This window comes from Hippocampus guttulatus, chromosome 21, assembly GCF_054856545.1.
Source record: "Hippocampus guttulatus isolate MCC_2025c chromosome 21, RoL_Hgut_1.0, whole genome shotgun sequence".
In the NCBI taxonomy this organism is placed as follows: Eukaryota; Metazoa; Chordata; class Actinopteri; order Syngnathiformes; family Syngnathidae; genus Hippocampus; species Hippocampus guttulatus.
In genome coordinates, this window is record NC_141281.1 from 3447443 (window position 1) to 3468796 (window position 21354).

The window sequence follows — 21354 nt, forward strand, 5'->3', positions numbered from 1 at the left end:
GGAGGTAAAGAAGAAAAAGGAATGCACAAGCGTGCGTTGAAGGGCAAGGAGAGGACATGGGTGGTTGATGACACAGCAGGAGTCTATTGAGTAAAATGACTTTGCTTATCTATTCAATTAAAAGGGATTAAGGGTTGCCGTGAATGGCAAACTAACCTTGCTCTATTGACTACATTGTTTCCTTGCTGTCCCCGCTCACGCCCGACAATCTTTAGCTGCGTTCCCTTCGTGCAAATCCGTCTCCCTCGTATGGCTTGTTTCATCTCATATTCTATGAAAACGGCATCATGCCATTGCTTTGCATTGTCTTTGCGTTACCCACGCGGCCGTCCGTTACCCCCCCCCCCCCGACCCCCTTATGCCGTGCAAAGAAGATGAGAAGCGGGGATTGATTGGTCTTTGTTCTGCAGCAGCCACAACTATCGGTAACCCATAGCGACAGCATTACTGTGGTAACAGTTAGCGGCGGCGACAGGCGAGATCCCGGGACTCGGGGGTGCTGCGGGCGTTCAAAGGAAAATAAATAAATGAAAAAAAAATCCCAGCGAGATACGCGGGATACACGGGTGACACTTCTTCGCCGTGATGGTTAACAAGAGTGTTAGTGGGCATGAGTCACCACATATGGAATGTCAGGACACATCATCGGCACACTTACTCTTTAGTGGCTTGATTGCGAGTGAAGACATGTCACACACCTTCAAAGCCATCACACTTGCATGCAAGCAGACCCTCATGCAGGTTTAATTTGGGGGGGGGGGGGGTGTCTCACAGTTTGCCTCGATTTTAGAACCTTTCAACCTTTGCCTAATTGAGTTTGTGGCCTCAAGCAGTGATTTCCCTATGGGGACCTTCCAAAGTAGGCCACCATTTACCATCTAATATTTGCACGGAGGCAGAGAGCACAATGAAGGCTTCACAGCAAGTGAAAATCGACGGTGACAAATTGCTCATTTTGTCAAATACCAAAACAGCAGCACCGATCCGCACAAATCTGACCACCCATCCCCCCCCCCCCTGCCCTCCATCCAGTACAACTGCTGGTTAGTAGCTTAATTTTCTTTTCTTTTTTTGTTAAGTACGTAATAGAAGTGCTTTTCTTAACTACCTCTTTCCTGCCTGTGATTTTTTTTCCCTGCCTCTGGAACAAAAGAAAGGCAGCTACTATTCTTCAAGAGAGCCTTGAAGAGCTTACTAAACACACAAACAAGTGCACTAAAACAAAACATGAAATTTTAATCAGCAAGGTATTAATGACACAAGTCGCTCCTGTAACATAATTCAACAGAGTAATGTTCAGTTGGCTGACAATGGAGACGTATCGTAAATAACAGCGGGGATACTGTTGCTACAGTCGCACGTTAATTGTGTTGACAAGCTTTCAAGAATTCCCCAATGTAATCAAATGAGCGGGATCCACAGAAGCTCTGAACTTCGCGATGCTTATAAGAACACAATCTAATGAATAAACATGTGAAGATTTCATTCTGGGGGATTTGTGTAGCTAGTGACATGCTCCACAATGTGCACGTTTAAAAAAAGAAAATAAAAAATCCTCATGTGTAAATGCTTTCATTTGCCAATTATGCGATAGGCAGGGCATCATTCATCTTGTCTAATGAATGATGAAGTGCTCTTGCCGCACTTTGGACCTTGAATGAAACACTGAAAGTGGTGAAAGAAACTCCCTGCACTTGAATGGGGAGGTTTTTTATTTGCCTCACCGTTGAATGCCTCCGCCGAGAAACGTTAATTGCCTCCATTATAAAAGACATTCAGGTGAAAGTTTTTTGTTTTGCCGAGTGGCGATGCGTTTATGTGCAACTCTGACTGCATTTTCCGATTTTACCGGCGCGGGCGGGTGGATAAGTCGCCTTGTGAGAATTGCAGGTATCGTCTTGAAGCTTAACTGTCTACGTTAGCTGCAAGTTAGCAGGTTCATCATGCACGCGTGCGTGAGCATGCACCTGTGTGGGAATGGCTACACACACAAGGCGTACTTTTTTCAGAAAGACATTTTCACCTAGATCAACGTTGCCACTGCAAGCGGAATGTCAGAATATGACTGATAATGGCCTTCATTCATTTAGATTCATCTCTTATTTTGTTCCGCTGAATGATTCATGAACCTATGCTCATGATTAACACATTTTTGATTGGATTTATTCTCTATATTGCACTAAGGTAGATGTCTCGTACATTCAAAAAGAATCATCATCATCATCGTCATCATCATCATCATGACTTAGCGGTAGAATTTTGACACAGTTCTTCTAATGAGTCTCAACAGATTGTGCACTTCATCCAGTCACGTGTGATTGTGTACGCCGACACTTTGTTTTTAGAGAGCCGCTCAAGTATCCCATTGAGGGCTTCCATCCGGAATTGGGTTTGCGAAAGGAGTGAGGACTGAGTAAATTCCATAGCAACGGTAAGATTAAACAAATCGATAGAAAGGAGAACTCAAAGGAAGGTTACGGGGGTAAGCTTTACAATTCCAAACAGGTTCATTTATCTGCCCATTACTTGAAATGGGACACGGGGAATGCAAAACTACGCAGAGGAACTTAATCCCCTCATTTGCGAGGAAGCGCTTTATCGGCTATGCCGACACTAACCTCAGCTTTGATCTTGTTGTCTCCAAAGCAGAGGTGTTGAAGGTATGCGGCAGCATTGGACTGCACAGATGGGAACTGATGTTGCAGCATCTGGATCACCTCTGGCAGCTCGGGATCCCTCCAGCCAAACTCCCTGCGCGCACAGGACAGATGGAGACATTTTGACTCCTTGGGAGACCAAACAAACGTCTTGCCGCTATTACCTTGGGGAAGACAAATAAAATCCCACACTCTCTAGCCATCACACCAAACGCAACCGTGACCTCTTTGTTATATGTGGAGACGTGCAGCTATTAATATGGGCCGTCTTTCATCAATTTCCACCCCTGTGAGCAAGAGTAAATCAAGTAAAACAACACCCAGGAAAGGGGCTCCCTCATGGTAGCGTCCACTGCTGACAATTCCTCTGGAATGGTCCGCCGAATGGGAAAATGAGGAGTGTTTGAGAAAGTGTGGGTGGGTGTATCTCCACAACCACCCATGTTATTTTCTTTAATAACCGCCCTTTAAGTAACTGGCTTTCAGGAAACTCGCGACTCCCGCCGCGATCCCACAAAAAGCCTTTGTTGAAATTTTGCAACCTGCATCGATTTTGCTCGATGGGGATTGATTTTGCCGTTACCGCCTTCACGCTGGCCCTTGTGTGCCAAAATAGCTTCTGCTATAATCCCCACCTGGTTTATTTTCCTCCGTTGCCCGTACATGAAAATAGGGTAAATACAAAGAAATTGAGCAGCCAGAGGAGCCGGAAATGGCCCCGGCCACCATGCTGCGGTCTCTGCTGGATCAAGAGCATGCGGTGTGAGAAGCATCGTTACAAAGCACGGAGCTCACGAGGAGTAAACATGGCTCTCCAAGATAAAGTGAGCTCTTGCCCGGACGGGTCTTTATCTGCCAAATGATAAGTGTTCATTCAGCTGGAAAGCATGGCTGATGGAGGGAGGTGGAGGAGCGATAGGAAGACCGCGCTTGAGGAGGCAGCGGGGGAGGAGGAGTGGGGGGCATTCCCAGGGCATTTAGGAAAAGGTACCCTCAAACAACACTAAATCACATGGGCAGATAACATCAGGGGACTTTGTTTATGTGTCTGTACAAGTGGCAAGATTTGATTAAGGCTGGAGACGTGGACGCGCGTGGCCCGACTTGTTTCTTTCCAAAATGTGTGTGTGTGTGTGTCCGTATAAGTGTATATTTATTTCTCTCTTTAGCTTTGTTCAAACCTTTAAACCTGTAAACCTGGCTGCGCGTGTGTGTGTGTGTGTGTGTGTGTGTGTGTGTGAGATCCATCGCTTCCAACCTCACAGCTCTGTCAGTGTACGTAATAGAAAGCAGTGAGATCTGCTAAGATAAGATAAGCATCGTGGCTCCCCATTAATTAAAAAAGCCCTGGTAGGGAGAGCAAGACACACACGGAGAGGAAAGCAGAGCAAAGAGCTGAGGGAGGATGGAAAAACCCAACAGAGGAGTACTGGAGAGGGGAGGATAAAAATACATTTCTTTTCAAAAGAAGGAAAGGATAAAGAGGTAAACAGCCCTCAGAAGGGACACCGGTCAACACTGGCGCTAATGAGCGGGACAAACCTGTTAAACACACCGCTGGGCGACGAGCCAGTGACGTGAAACAGCGGGATGCAAACATAGAAACGCAAAAAGGTTGTGCCAGGCACAAGTTCACACAAAATATGTATTATTAAGCTTGTTCTTGCCAGAATTCTACGAGCTTCGGTGCCTCTAAATATGGTAGATATATTTTTAAATGGCCTGTAAAGCTTTATTATTTGACACGTGGGGTTTTTTTTTGTTTGTTTTTGTCAGGCGGCGCCGTGCAGGGTGTGGTTAGCATGTCTGCCCCCAAGTCATCACGCGCCGACCGAAACTCGGCTTGGGTTTTTCGTGTCAAAATTGCATGTCCCTCAGTGTTTTTGTGGGTTTTCATATTCCATTGCCAGTAAATATGCATCCCTGTAATTTATTACGTCCTTCTTGCCCTCGCGGTTACATTCGCATCCATTTTCCGAGCCCACAACACATTTGAAAAGACAGCGCCCGACAGGAAGTGTGTCTCGCTGGCCTTAATCTGATTGGACAAGGCCTGTCATTTATGTTAACTGATTGGCAAACAGGGCAGCACCGTGCATACCAAAGCAGATGCTAATTAGGACCTGAACATCCATTTTGAGGGCACGGAAATGGACGGAGGAATAAAGATAGCCAGATTTGGTTAAGGGATTAAAAAATATTGGAAGGAGGAAAGTGAGAGAAAGTGCCGGACACAGTTTAAGTAATTTATAGCCTTAGGTGATGAAGTGTCTGTATGTTACTCCGGAGAAGCTAAATAGTGTGTGTGCGTGTGTGTGTGTGTGTGTGTGTGTGTGTGTGTGTGTGTGTGTGTGTGTGTGTGTGTGTGTGTGTGTGTGTGTGTGTGCGTGCGTGTGTCTTGACTTGGCATGAGCTGATCTAATGCAATGCTTAAGCGAGTTTCAAGAGAGAGAAAATTGATTCCTGCAATTCATATCGGCAGACAGAACCACAACTTGTTTTCTAGTGTCAGCATCGTGTTTGGATGAGGCTATATCGACAAGCCTTCAGCGGAAAAAAAAAATTGTGATATAAAATATTGATTCTTTGGGCTTTTATCTCGTGTATTATCGTTTGACTTAAGGGCTATCAAATAGAGCCAATCTCCGAAAGGGCTGACAAAAGATCATCATATTTTCTAAGGATGCAGTTTCAGACTTTCAAAAGGTCCTGTGGAGATATGGCCTTTTTCGACCGCGCTTGTGTTCGTGCAAGCTGCAGGCCAGTGCCCAGGCAAGCACCAGTTCTTTCGTTTCCCACCACGGAAAGTGGCTCTCGTTCTCGCTCTGGTTCTTGAAACTGGCCCCAATTATATGTTGAGCAAGACTCTGGCACCAACGACGTTGGGGGGTTATCATGACGATCGCAGATTTCGAGGAATGACTCCCTGGGGACACGGAAGTTTTGAGCGCTGGACTCCGGCACAATCGTGTCCCACCAGAAGAGCGATGGCAGATGTGCCCAGATAGCATGCGATCTCCGACTCGCGGCCAGCCCGGTAATCATCTAGGACCTTTAAGAAAGATAGACGCGTTTGCTGATTGCTTGACTGCTAGATACTACATACAAGTATTATCGATGCCAAGCTAAGTTGCCTAGCAGAACAATTACTGTAAGGATACAAATGAATAAAATACTTAACATTTTCAAACACTACGAATAATTTTATAGATATGAACACCTTGAACATCTTCAAGCAGCATAAAATCTCACTGAATACTGCACAATTGACACCCTAACAACTGATCCTGGGAAAAGCATCTGTTGTTCTATGCTGGCCCAAATGTCCCTGCCACTTCCAACTTCTATCTTTGTTTTTCTGTGACTTGGATGGCTGACATGCTGTGCACCAATCCCATGTGATACAGAATTGGAACCCTTTAGATACCGCTCTTCCCATCTCCAAAAGCTAAACTGCCCTCCCTTCACATTTGAATGCATAGCCAGTATAAGAAAACCGCTCTTGGGGTAGAAATAGAAGGAAAATGGTGAGAAAGAGAGAAGAAAAGAGAAGGCCAAGAATGAGATCAAGGAATGTGATGAAGAGAGGAGAAGTACATATTACTTCTTTTATCATCCTCATCACATCAGGACTAGTACGCCAGATGCGACTTGCACTTTCATTCTAGCCATACAATTGTCTGCACACAGCAGTAGCCCCCCCACCCCCCCGCCCCCATAAAACCCCACAGTGCCCATCTTAGTCTGCTCCTTGTTCTATATTAGATAGGTTGGGAAAAAAGACCAAGACAAGGAAGAAAAAAAAAATGAATAGACTTTCTCCAGGCTCTTCCAGTCTGGGATGGATGGCTAGGGAGTGTGAATGAAAGTTAATCAAAGAGTCTGAGTGACAAGAATTTGAGGTGTGCGGAATGAAACTGGCTTACACATCATGATGCTATGGATGCTGTGGGGAAAAAAAAAAGCGAAACATGAAATGTATGACAGCAAACATACCCGTGAAAGAAAACGCACACGTCAATTCATCTATAAATGATGAATAGTTCCAAATACCAACCAGTGTTAGAATAAAACATTCAGGCTTGAAGATGATCACACAAAATTTGAGTCCTAATCGACTTTTTGTTTTTTTAGTCATGAACTCACACGTACATACAGTACATTACACAAACTCATTCATACAAAAAAAGGAAAAAGTCCACACATATTTACAAGGCGATTATCCCATACACAATTTGCTGAGCACAAATTTTCAGCCCAGAGTCGCAATTCCCCTTTGATGCAGTGCAATTACTGAATGTTTACGCAGCAAAGCAGTGAAACACACATTAGACCGTGAGGTGACCTCGAGAATTATGCACCGCCCAGAGAACAATGTGATGATGATCATTAAAAGCGGCAATCTCTGGGACTTGAAACGCTACACTAGCCGATTGGAAGGTGACCCAAGGTTTGTGCGGATGCAGGTAGCCAGGAATGCGTCTCACAAGTCATTCAACACAATAAAAATGGAGCCAACTGTGAGGTTGATTGTTTTGACTTATCATACATTGCAAGCAGAATCAATTCATCATTAATAATGTGCAAATGTATGATAACTAAAAACAATCAACCTAACACGAACAGTCCGAACAAGCTTCTACTTCGTTGAGCGCTACTCTTTCTTCTTCCTTGCACATTCCAGCATGCTTCACTGACTGCCACTTGGCATCATGCTGCCCCACACAGGTCAGTCAAAGTACTACAACAGAGATTTTCGGTTCAGGGGAGGAGACTCGCAATATTGTTGGTGGACATATCTTTATGTGTGCGATGTGATGTGCTGGTCACATCACTATAAGAACTGATCATGCATGTTGATCCCCCCCCCCCCCCCCCCATGCTTTAAAAATACTCGAGGTAGTGATTCAAGCATACGAGATGTTCTGAGACTGAGGGAAGACACTAACTGCAGCCGTGATCAAACACAGTGAGCAAAATATCCGATCAAAATCCTCATCTCGTGCACTTAACCAATCAAAGTGAGAGAGGAAGATTAAGATGATGGAGGAATAAGAGCTGGCTGAGAAATTAGCGGTGCATTGTCTTTTGATTTGAAAGCCCAGATGCAATCACCTCAACAAGTAGCGCGATGCAGCCTCTGAATGAAAAGCAGGAGAAACGAGCTGGTTCCGTGCTGATAATGCTAATGAGGAGGTTAACGCGCGCGTGTGCATGCGAGTAATTGACAAATTGCAGCTTTAAGTCACGGGTCTCTTGAAGGTTGAGCTCACTGCGACCCTCCTCATCCACATGCTGCATGCAACGACAAATGAGCCATAGATAGGCTGACATGCTCAGGTCAAAACTGCATTCCATCTCTCTGAATATGTATGCACATGTTCGTGTGTGTCTCATCTGCAGGGATGTGTTATAAAATACAGCAAAGGTTTTTATGATGCAATATTGTATGTAGAAATATTTTTTTAAAGATTGGATTATTCTATTTAACATAATATCTTCACGTGCATAATATTGAGCAGAGCGTCCAAGCGAGATGCAGTCCGGACGTCACAAATCGATCAATGCCTGATTGTCAAGCAAAAAAGTTGGTTCAACTTAAATTCGCTTCACAAATAGTTCATTAAGATTTTCTATTTGATCTCATTGAGTTATTTCGACCATGCTGTGCGTGGAGGTTACGTGCACATTTTGCACATTGTGCTCATAGTCGCGTTGCAGGCATAACAGAGGTAGAATGTTACCTGCGGAAACAGGCTAGTGGCAAGCCATGGCAAGGGTGTGAAGTTTAACGCAAGGCTACCACTGTCAAGGTCCTGGATGCCGTCACTGGCATCGACGGGCATCTAATGATGCGTTTACGGTGAGCCTGCGCTGTCGTGCGCCGCAGCGACAGATGCACCAATCGAGCGCGCAGGCTCGGTAAAAGGGGCTATGCTTTACAATGTTTGACAGAGGGAGGGCTTAATGTATTTTAGTGCTCATTGTAAAGGCTGTGATTTGTGGCGGCGCTGTAGAATTGCACTGGTTTACGCAGTCATTATGGTCACCTGGCCTGGACCGAATGTGTGTGCGGGCGCGAGGGAGTAATGGGGAGTAATGCAATAATCGTCTGGCAGAGTCTCATCACAGTAACATATATTTATTGCACAGTCAAACACTTAGTCAGTGGTGTTGATTTACTGCTCTTTTTCAAGCTTATTACCTCTCCTATTCATGCACGTGCACGCCAAGGTGACAAGCCTGCTGCCAATATAGAGAGACGGTAAATCCAAATGTTTTGACTTGATGAAATTTAAAAATCTCTCTCTCTCTCTCGCTCTCTCTCTCTCTCACTCTCTTAATTGCTGTTGTAATAGAACAATGGGTGCCGTGTGAGTGTTAATATTTCGGCATTACCCACAGGCCCTTATGTGAGCTGAAGATAAAAACAGTGAAATGACGCAAAAGGGAGAGAAAACTAATCGACGGGTGTGTGGCTCGTGCACCTGCTCCGCTCGTTAGCACACACTCGAGCAATAAGACGGCAAGGCGAACCGCAGAGGGCACCACCACTCGCCAAAAGCTTCAGATGGCGACGCCATGCTGCAAATGATGGCGGTGATGATGACGTATAGCGTGAGCGCATGGCTATGATGGATTCGGAAGACAGAAATGAATAAGTGAGACTGTGTCATGCGCCGAAAATGACGATTACTAGTTCTTCCGAATAGCCAGTCGTCAGATCCAGAGGGAAGACCAGAGGAAAAAAGATGGAGGCGGAGACACAACCATTTGTTTTCATTCCAAGGTCAACCAAACACATCCCCCAAACATGCACACAAATAGATAGGCCACTTCCAAAAAGGAAAATGACGACAATGGGCAATTTACTCGGAAGAGGCAGGGGCGACGACCAAGCCACAGCTGCACATGCACTCGCACCCCCCGGCGCACCATCACACGCACGTACAGCTCTGCCTCGGGGCCGAGGTTCTGGCAAGGCATCATTACCCTCCCCTGGAGGTGATACCATATCCCAGCATGCATTTCTCGTGTGGAGTGGAAATGACCCAGGGGGCATGTTGAGAGGCAAAAGTGTGCGTCCTCTCCTCGATATTCTCTCCCTGTTTCCATTTCTCTGTCAATCCCTCCCTCACTTTGGGACTGTGACAAAGTATGCATTTACTGGCCCATCCACCCATCACACCTCGCTCTCGCTCTCTCTCTCTCTCTCCTAAGCACCGATGACAAATTGTGATCCCTCGATCATTTTAATTGCCCAAACCGATAGTATTTTGTTTCCTTTCGGCCTGCAGCCCCCTTTCGTCATTTACTCATGGCAAGGTTTGAATTTTGAGTTCCTAATCTTTTGACCAAGAATGCATCATGAAACGCCTTTTTATTTTTGTATGTATGTATTTATTTTTGGATTTATTTATTCAATTGGGACAGTGCACATTAACCAACACAAGAAGAAACAGTGTAAATGTGCCGGACTTAGCATAAATGCTAGTTTTCAGACGTAGTCCCAAGGCACGTTTCTAAAATAACACAGTGAGACACATATACTTTAAGACCACAAACACCAAATAGGTCATGAAAGAAACAATACAAGCAGTTGCAGTACTCAATTATAAGACAAAAGACCAGGACAGACAAATCACTTAGAACTACGAATTGGTTGGCCAGAAGCCCACTGGAACAGGCTGGAGTCTGGAAACGGTATTTAAATTATCGCAGTCTCTAATGTGTATTGGCAACTTATTCTAGGATTGCGTTCCTCTTACGGAGGAGATCATTTCACCGAACCTTGTTCTACATCTGGTTATATTGCAGTCACCTCTCACCAAGGCCCGAGTTCTCAATCCTTCACTGTTTCTCCTTTGAATGAATTTATCCAAGGGTGGGGGTGCAAGCGCATTTAAAACATTTTGATGACATAGGCATCCACAGACCTAACACCATTCAGCACAGAAAAACTCATTTCGTCAGACGAAAAAAAAATCACAAAGCAAAATGAAACTTTGGGAGTAATACAACATATTTTTGTGTTTAATGTAAAATACGTTCATATTTGACCATAACTGGTACTATTGGCTGCAATTCTATACTCCCTCATTAGTTCTTAGACGCTGTCCTTGGTCCTAATGAAACAGTCACCGCGTGGTGCTCTCCATGGTGCTGAAACTACTTTCAGCTTGCAAAGCGCACTGCAACAGAAGCTCTTTTCAAATAAAAACGTCACCTTCATAATTTCCTAATGGAGCCGCAAACTTTAAGCTAGCAAACCACACACTTGACAAATTTTCAAATAAAAATGGCAATGAATCATTTTCATGTATTATTAGATCCCTATCCTTTCCGTTACGTTCCAAAAATTGCACTCGCACCAAAGTGCTCATCAGAAGTTACTCCTGCATATTTGCTGAATAATTCTGTACCGTAGTATTACTGCACAAAATCTGAAAAACCTTAAACTAGAGAACAGAAAGTGTGGCAAGTAGCCACAGTTTATGAGGTGAAAAGAAATCTCTCTGCACTTGAGACAATAGTAATCCCCAGCTACGGTGTCGTAAACAGTGCAGTGACAGGTTCTTTCACTTATGCGGCTGCGGAATCCCCAGTTTGCAGATAATCCTGTGGTCAAGAATCTGTCACACATACAAACGCAGTGTACACTCAGCTTGCTGCCACCTTCATTTCCATCGAAAGCAGCTATCCCATCTGTAAACTCATACATAAGCAAAATATATCCAATCCACCAGTGCGCGTGTGTGTGTGTGTGTGTGTGTGTATATATATATATATATATATATATATATATATATATATATATATATATATATATATATATATATACACACACTGTGTATATACACACACACATACGTGCATGCGTGCGTTGTATGTTGACACAGTATGTTATTTTATTGTACCCTTAAAAATCGTTAGCTAATATAAAAAACATCAATGGAAAGGCATGTATGCGTTCTCCCCGGCAGAATGCTGCGGGCTTGCTGGGTCTTGTATAAGAGTGGAGTAAAGCAAACACATGGGAGAAACAATAGATGGCGGTCTTGTTTTTGAGCACTGTGTTGCAACAGCTTCCATTTGCTTTCCCATCAATCCGCATCTCACTTGGCCAAAGTCCCCCCGCTGACACACACACACACACACACACATACAACCTCGTTCAAGATGTTTGCAAGACACCTGTGCTTCTCTTGAGCTGTTAAGCTTTGCAACAATAACCATCCACACCCACCTCTTCCACCTTAGTGGTCCCTAATTCCCACTCTCCCTGAGCTAATGTTCCTCTCCCCCTTGTTCTTCCTCACACACCCCACCCACGGTGCCTCACTCCTTGTTTCTTCTTCCTTCCCTCTTCTTAATCAAACTCTTGTGTGTATTTTCCTTCCTTAGTGGCCACCCCTTATTTGTTTTCCTTTATTGACTGCCTTTACTTCTTCTGGGGCTTTAAGGGAACCACAAGGAAAAGAACACATTTGGGCACCCACTAATCTAACTTATAAAACCGCTACTCGAAATGATTGTATGCACTTTGAGCCACTTTCCTCTTCACCAAATCCCCCGTCTTACTCTATTTGCCACCCCATCCTTTTCAGGGTGCTTCTTTATCCCTTCCCTTCCCTTTGCTTACCTAACGCCTCTGCTTCCGGCTTCATCTTCACCCGTTTCTCACTTGCTTTCTCCTTTCTCCTTTCCATCCCTTATCCACTTAATCTACCACCTTCCTTTCCTCCCCTCACCTATTAGGACTTGGTGAGTACTCTGTGTCCTCACTTGTACTCCATCCCGCTCACTCCTCTGCAGCTGGTAATGGCGCCCTAACAACGTCACCAGCAGCCGCACATAACACACACTCACATTAGGATTCAATATACATACTGGGAAATATAGAACCCCAAACACATTGATTCCTTGTACGCGCATTAGCACACTCTTTAAAAAAAAAAAAACACGCTGCCTTCAGTCAAGTCATTCCTTGTCTCTAAATAGCCAATAACCCATTTAGCACTTCATGCAAGCTCAGCTTGATCCAATTATCGAAAAAGAAAGACTGCAGTTGGACGAGGCAGCCAGTTAACCTCGTTGGCAAAGAGAAATGTAACACGCAGTGCAGTCACAATACAATCAGATGAGGCAGAATGAGGGATTATCATGGACTGACAAAAAGAACAAGTGAGGAATTTGAGCTGTCACCGTTTTTCCCCATACATTTGATGTTTTGACAAAACCAGTCAAATGCGGAGGTATTCCTAACATTCTGTACCGTACACGAAAATAGCGTCTACATCTACCTTGTTGTCAATCATCAGCTCAACACAAAAACACCATCCATCCATCCATTTTCCGAACCGCTTGATCCTCACTAGGGTCGCGGGGGGTGCTGGAGCCTATCCCAGCCATCTCCGGGCAGTAGGCGGGGGACACCCTGAATCAGTTGCCAGCCAATCGCAGGCTCTGTCATCGTCATTCATCGATTGCAAGATATTTTTCCGATGCGTATTGAGAGAAATATAAATCAGTTTAATGTTTTTTTGAGATTTGTACTTTATATGGAGGGATCTTACCTGGGGTCCTTTTGAATGGAGTCAACGGAAGGCGAACGTTGCAGGGTGCCTTCTGGCGGCAAGGCGGGCCCAGACTTGCTATAAGGTGATTCGACCACCGAGGGGCAGTACTGCAGGGTGCGGTAAGGGTCGGCCACGTAGGGGTCCGAGCCGTACATGTCGCCTCCTCCCACGCTGGTGGTGTAGCCCGGTCCCACCGTGGCATAGTTGTTGCTCCCGCCACGGCCGTAGTTTGCCGTTCCCGTGCCGTGACTTCCTGTTCGCTGCAAAGGGGTGGAGTCGACACCAGGGGAGGAGGGAGCTATGGCAGGAAAGTAGGGACAAAGGACATAACTTAGGACATGCTCATGGAGACGGTGGGAGAAGTCTACAAGGACAGTTGATGAGATGGAAGGAGGAGAGCAAACGGGCATGTCTCCGTATGGATTGATAAATATTGGCCACATGCCCAGGATTAACAACAAGACCAATGTTTACCGCGGGGATTGGAGAGAGGGAGAGAGACAGAGAATGACAAATATTGTGTGGGAATCATTTAGACAAGTGCGAGGAATTGCGCTTGCATTTCAAGACGTCGCTCCTTCAGGAACATTCTAAAGGAGCTACAAAATGCTACGCCCCACACACTGCACGCTTTCCTTCTTGTCCTGTAGCTGGATAACAACGGGATGCACTTTTGTTTTTGGCCCGGATAATGAGACACCTGCTCGTGAGCGGCAACGACTGGAAAAACATAAAACAAAATGTGTTTTACGTGCTTAGCGAGACATGGGAATTGCTTGGTGACGTAAGAATTCTGCAAGGCCACCGGAGCTGTCACCTTCCTTCGCTCCTGTGTGGGAGCAAAGGAGCGGCAATATATCAAGCTGTTAATGTGAGTCTGGGGGCCTTGTTTCTCTGGCTGTATACACACACACACACACACACACACACACACAAGTGGGGAGGCCGATCCATCTCGTGCGTCATTCAATTCAAGGTAAAAACACAAAATGTGCACCCGTGCAAACGTACCCGCTAAACACGCTCTTCAAAGACAATGTGATAAATCACAAAGGTGCGGGATCAATGAGGGGGTCGTGATTGACTGGGGCTTTAACGCAATCCAGTGAGGCTCCTCCTAAAGGAGTATTAGCCCTGAAAATCGCAATTGAATCGAAAACCACACAGTCAACATGAGATGTAAATTGCTGCCTAAACAATCCTCTGACCACAACACCAGGGACAACCCACGATCTCAACAAATCTTCACATCGTAAGAATTTAGTTTCAGATTTCTGTTTGGTTGTTCAAGGGGCATCAAGCCAAAACTACAGTAATCCATTCACTTGCATACTCAAATGCATTCAAAATAACGAAAGCAGGTATCAAGTGGGGATTGTAATGTGGTTGTCTATGACAATGCATTCCTAACAATCTGGTGACCTTTGCCTTTCAGTCAAAAATTGTACATCATCCTGAGATTTTATTTTTCATCTGTAAGAGGCATCGTTGTTGTACACCACTGCACACTAAAACAAGCGTTTTTTTAACCACTGTATCTAATCAAGTGACCAGTGAGTGTACATGCGCGGGGCTCTTTTAAGTGTGGCCCGAGAGTACTTGGCTTGTTAGTGCTCTCTTGAGAAGTGGCACACACTTGTTCCCTGTCATCGCTCCCCTTAACTCACAAACACCCCGACTTAACACATCACACAACACTTAATTACCGTACCTTTTCTTTTTTTTTTTTTTTGATTACTTGTTTCAGACAAGCAGGAAAAAGACTGTCCTGTAAAATATGGAAATGAAGGTCAATATAATAAGAGTCCCTCGAGGGGTGAACCACATCTTATTCAAGTTCACATGTGAGGGGGGGGAAGTACAATCGAGGGGTATCTGCAGTGGGCATATGGCCAGTAAGAGCATTTCACCAGGCAGTCTGCCTTGCAACCACACTGGGAAAGATGCAACCCACAAATGCTCATATTGCAAAATAAAGACGTAGTAAATGAATCAGTGGTTGTTTGCCTATGGTCCCAAAGTCACAAAATGGATGGACAAGTTTGATCGTTGCGTCATGTTATTTCATCGATTTAGTATGGCCCACGGAGGACTTGATAAACCGAAATGGCAACTGAGAGGAAAAAAAGCTTCCCCATTTTCTTGATATTCCAGTGAAAAGTAGTTTAAGAAAAGAAGAAAAAAAAAAGGTGTGGAGATGAAACGATGGCAGAGCAGTGGCCGACACGGAGCGAGAGAGGGTAATGAAGCAGAGTCACTCCCATCAGAAACAAATCCTCATCTTTTCTCCCCTCTTTAAATCGTCCCGGTGTGGCGTCCTTCTTCCTGAACGTCTCATTAGTAGCCGGGGCTTTAGGCTAACACCACTAGCGTGCAAGTGAGACCGCACCCTCCCAGGGACTTGACAATGAAATAGGACAAATCTCCAAGCGGGAGAAATGGGTGGGAGGGCAAGCGAGATGAAAGGAAAAGCGTCAAAATGACCAGCAAACTCATTTTCTGGCAATACCGTGCTGTAGTTTTACTTTGATTTGGTTTCAAAAGTAGGATGAAATGATTGAAAAGCCCATGGGCTCCTTCACGTTACATTTTCTCGTACACTCAATCTTCTCTCTCCATCACCCCCCCCCCTTTTTTTTCCTTATTGAAACAGATTTGCGAATGTGTCATTTGTCCTGGTAGCGGTGCTTTCCGGCTGATGACTTGACCTTTGCAGGCCGTGCAGCCTGAAGGAAATCAGCAAGGGGGGCATGTTTAAAGATGCATACTTGTCATTGCATCTATTAGAATGACGCATCTTGACCTTTGCAAAGAACATACATCTGTTGAAAGTTGGTTTACTGTAGCAGAAGAAATGAATAAGTACAATACCTTCACTCTCACTTTAAAATGTGGCTTTTCAATTTCTTCCAGGCTGACCAGCTATTTAACAAAACGAGAACTATTTATCTTTCATTCTCTTTGTTTCAATCTATTTTATTTCATTTTCGAAACATAAAAAAAGAGCCGTTGTTCACTTTATTGAAAAAAAAAAAATACAATGACACGAACTTAACGGTGATTTCTCACATTGTCCTTACCAGCAAACGAAAGGGACACACTAGCTTAATGCTAGCCAGGCGGACGAGGCGAATACAACAGATTTCAGTGGGACCAAAGCGACTTGGGCAATCTGAGAAGCAATAAGATGTCAGAAATACGATTTTCTTTGCTTTTGCTGAACACGTCAACATCTGCTTGCAGTCACATGTATGCCAATCGAATTACTGTGACGCTTCTAAAAAAAGCACACCTGACTTACTTCTGAACCAGTGAAATGCAAAAGGCTACACCTCCGTGTCATGTAAGTAACCAATTACAAAAAGACAATATGTCAACCCTTCGCATTCATCCCACTGGCGTGTTTGTTTCCCCTCCGTTTGGTGTTACGTAAAGAAATACAGTAGCTCGCAGATGAGCGCCAAATGTATTTGAAAGCAAAATATCCGGAGTTATTCCAACACGATTAGATAGCTAGCGTAGGCGCCAGTGAGCTTCAAGCAAGAAAGAGTTGCATGAAGAAGTAGGAGATTGGCGGAATACAGTAGAGAAGTAGAAGGGAATCAAACCACTCCTCTTTCGGCATCCATCCTCCTCCTCACTTTCATCTCTGCCTCCGTTGCTTTTTCTCCTCCTCTGTCTCTGTCACTGTATTTTCCTTCATGGCTTTATTGCCCTTTTCTCTTCTTTCTTTATTTCTCACCTCCCTCCAGATCCATCCCTCTCTATCTTCAACCCATCCATCTCTCTCTCTTCCCCGCCTCATGCCTTTCAATCCCCAGCCTTCGCTCTTTTCTAAACTCCCTCTACGCTTCCGTTTTTTTTTTTTTTGCCAGTCATTCTCTCTTCATCATCCATTCATCCCATGTTTTTCTCAGCCTTTCTACCCAATCACCCTCTGTCTCTCCATCGTGCCGCTCCTACTGTAGTTGTAGAAGACTATGTGATCAGAGCCGAGGACATGTCCTTTCTCTCGACACGCTTCAACGCTCAGCACGATTACACAACCCCCCCCCACCCCTACTCTCTCTCTGTCTCTCTCTCTCTCTTGCGCACACACACACACACACACACACACACACACACACACACACACACACACACACACACACACACACACACACACACACACACACCAGAGCCAGCCAACTTCTAAATATCAAGGTGATTGACATGGTCGAAAAATGTACGCCCATGGGGCATTTTTGCGAGCAGTGCATTGAGGTCATGCAGATCTAACCTTGGCCACATCAGCTATAGGTGAACACACATGGAGCCGTACACACCGACACACGTGCTTGGATATGGAGGAGAGGGAGGATTACTTTCTCCCTAGTTTAATCCCTAGGAGCAGCTCCAGGCCAACACATAGCTTTTGATGTTCCAGAGCTAGAAGCAATGGCTGACACACACACACACACACACACACACACGCATACAGTATCGAGTGTTTTGCAGTGTTGCAGCCGTGGGACACTTGTCTGGATGAGGCAAGTTTAATTGGAGAGGAAGGACAAAAGTGTACGTCGTAATGTTATGGTTTGTCTGTGTGTGTGTATTCAACATGCTGTCAATGGCGTGGAATAGTAGGAGCGGTTCATTTGATGTAATGCACTTTCGAAACGTGATGACGCATGTTTAGTAGTCGCAAGGGGTTGTGCAAAGTACAGTCAACCTGTCGGAAGCAAAAGCGATCGCTGAATATTGGTCAACTTATTTGATTAAAAAGGTCTTCTTTTTTGGAATGTCCACCTTTGGTAAGTGAAGGGAAAAAAAGTAAAGGTGGGGCTAAAAAAAAAAAAAAAAAAAAAATCAGCATTTGCAGTATTTTTTTTTTGAGCCCATACAAATAAAACTGTCTTTCCCAAACTCTCACACATGACAACAAATCACGGTCATTGGAATTGCTAAAAAGGTCGCTTAGCTTCCAAGCTCTTATCACCAATCACCCAGAGAGCACATATCAAAGTTGCACAAACATCGATACCGAGCCAGACCTTTTACGGAAGGGAGGAAATCTATGAGTGCTTTTCCAGACTGACTTTTTACTGTTATTTAAACGACAGAGGGTCTATCAATAAACCAACAGGATCAACGGCCAAGCAGAAATTGATCTAGGCCAAGCACATCTAATCACAGCTGGCCGGGAGACTGACACAAAAGTGACTGGGGAGCTGCTTTGGCTAAAGGCTGTTAAGCTCTTGCACTTTAGCCCATTCTCAAATTAAAATGCATTTGCCAGGATGGGGAAACAATACACAAACGACGCTCACAAGATACAACGATACTGTCAAACCTTCAACACAAATGATCTGTGACTAATCATGCAAGTATCCCAGAATTATGGAATTTTAAAACACATGGTGGCAACAATGTATCCAAGCAGGCACTGCGCAACATGCCCTATTGATAGAGCGCATGCATGTGAAAGTACACATCCTTACACTGGTTGGCAAATGAAACAAAAAAACGGTTATGACCAGTGTCAGCTTTTAGGGCGTCACTTTTGCTTGACTACTTCCAATACAAATCTTCTACTGGGATATAGGAAATGAGATTCTGATGTTTAAGTCACCTCTTTCATTTCTTTAGTATGTTTCATCTGTTTAATCATTTTTAAAAAAAACAGCTTTGTGATCCCCGCCTCAAGCGGGTTCATCCTTCTCTTATGAATCGAGCCGGCTCTGATTAGGGTTATGAACATGTTTCAGTGTGATGTCGGCACACGATCTCTTTTTGTTACCTTTCTTGCTCTCCAGGAAGGGAATCATTCTCTCCGTTTAAGAGGTGCCATTAAACGCTCCTGCCTACAGGCCAGATGAAGCCAAATAAATGCATCATTTCCCCCCCCAAACTGTCTCCATCTTTATCACCCCCTCAAGCACCCCCCCCCTCCTCCTCTGTTGATGAGCTTGTCCTTGCTCTCTTATCCTTCTCGTCTTTTTTGTCTCCCTCCCACAAAGTTTTAGTAGCTGATTACGGCCCAAACAGAGCACATTCGACAGCCAGAGCAAATTGCTGATATGCGGATGCAAATCTGAAGCCTCCTTGATGGGGTTGAAAGAAAAAAGTCTGAATTTATGTGCCTTAAGAGTTCGCAAAATCTGAACGTCAAACCATGGACAAAGGTTGTGAGACTTCAGCTCAGTGAGCTTCTATAGCAAAAGGTGTCAAACTCTAAAATTCCCTTCACATTTAACCTTCCTCTGATGTTAGTTTTCCCTCGCACGAGTACCAGTCAAGAGGCGAGCAGCAGCATTCTGGACCCACTGGAGACACTTAATGGAGGATTGCCTGACTGCAGAGTTAAGTGCATTCCACTAATCCAGCCGGGATGTGACGAAGGCATGAATGACTGTTTCAAAGTACTCTTGAGAAAGGAGAGCCTTTTCTTTCGAAAGAAAGAAGCTGGATTCAATATTTAACAACGGCTAAAACTTTCAACTGAATTGTGTCGAATGCATGGCTTACATATCGGGACATGCCAGCTGTCAGTGAGCTGTTGTTTTTAAAATTAGAATTTATTGATGTGACAGTGTGTTTATGATTTCAGTTTTGGAACTAAATATTGTTTCATAAGCTGATATTACAATGGGGTCGAAACAGACCCAAACAATATAGAGGTTAAAGTTTCCACCAGCGTATTTAATGATTGAAAGAAATTGCTTTCTTTTTTAATGTGGTTTAAATAGAGGTTGCGGACAAAGTCAAAAAGCCTCGATGCAGTAAACACATTTATGTGATACTTTCATGCATTTGAAGGCAATAAAAGAGTCCTGGTGACTATTTCAATTGCATTCTTTTTGAACACCTTTTTCGGGATGAAAATTAATGGACAAATGACTGACTTTCACGCGGAGCAGCTAATGAGGTCTGCGAGACAACAAAAGGAACGTAAACAGCGGGAGCATCAAGACGGCGCTGCTTGAAATCAAGGGAAAGCCGCCTTGCCCGGAACCGCAAGCAACAAAGACAACCCGCTTTCGAGAACAATTTGCATCACGTTAACGTGACCCTGCAACAGTAGCAAGCTGAGCAGTGGGGCTCACTTAACTCTTTCTGAGACAGAGAAAAGAAGAAAAGAAAGCGCAGAGCAGAAGCCATACTGATATTGCGACAAAGGAAACCATATGTGAAAGAAAGAGATGTTTTGCCCATGCAGGAATAATCTCTTGAAATAGGCCATGTGAACCTGAGCTCCTCTGGGGCCTTGGCCTGCTTTAATCCGTGAGTGAACACTGAAACAATGCCCCCCCCCAACACACACACACACACACATACATACATAATAATAGATTGGCGGGAGAGGACCGCTCAAATTGGAACCATGTTCAGTCAACGCCTCTGCCGCTTCAATACAGAACCCAACATGACTCTGGAACTGTCTTGGAACGCAACAACGATATTGGTTATAGATCATTCATTAGGCTCAGTGGTTAAAGACGCCTTAACAGCACGGAGAGGTTGAGGCTCTAATTGAACCCAAGATATGGGGAGCGGTCGTAACGTGTCGCACTGCAGTTGCCCCGCTACAATCAACAACGTCATCGTATTCAGTTGCAACCTTGATTTATCATCACATTTGCAAAAGATAAGATATCCTTTATTTGTCCCACACTGGGGAAATTTACAACCTCCAGCAGCAAGAATGTAGGCAGAAAGAAGAAAGAAGAAAAAACAAACAAACACCGTTCAATTAAGTGCAATATAAATACAAAATGGATAAATCGCAGTGCTATTTACAGTTGTTTTCCACATCATTTAATTACTATTAATATTATTGTTGATATTTTTTATTCAGCAGCCTGTTCAAAGGCCACCTTTTGAAAAATCTCTCTTACTGGTTGGCGCAGGCATACTCCCTGATGCATCTTGCCACTTAAAATCGAGGAGCACATCATAAATGGGAGCCCGCGTTGATGCCATTCAGCACGCGGTGCCCCCAAGGATGCAACTTTGACAATTGTTGAAGGACTCGCAGAAAATTAGCCCCACTTTCTTTCCACGACGAGTGATCGTTTGTAAAATGTATCCCACTGAACCATCGCAGCTTAATAACGTGAGTCTGTCTTTGCCAA

General features: G+C 44.4%; 1 protein-coding gene across 3 annotated transcripts in view; it reads right to left on the reverse strand.

Moving 5' to 3' along the window:
• Nucleotides 1–21354, reverse strand: part of ctnnd2a (catenin (cadherin-associated protein), delta 2a) — a 114658-nt gene that overhangs the window by 34273 nt on the left and 59031 nt on the right. For 2 of the 3 annotated variants that reach the window (XM_086102126.1, XM_086102123.1), the window contains exons 12-13: nucleotides 13235–13601; nucleotides 2619–2751 (exon numbers count right to left, since the gene is read on the reverse strand). In XM_086102126.1, the coding sequence (XP_085958252.1) occupies nucleotides 2619–2751; nucleotides 13235–13601 (500 nt within the window). The remainder of the gene's footprint in view (nucleotides 1–2618; nucleotides 2752–13234; nucleotides 13602–21354) is intronic. The other variant, XM_086102124.1, reaches the window with a different exon arrangement.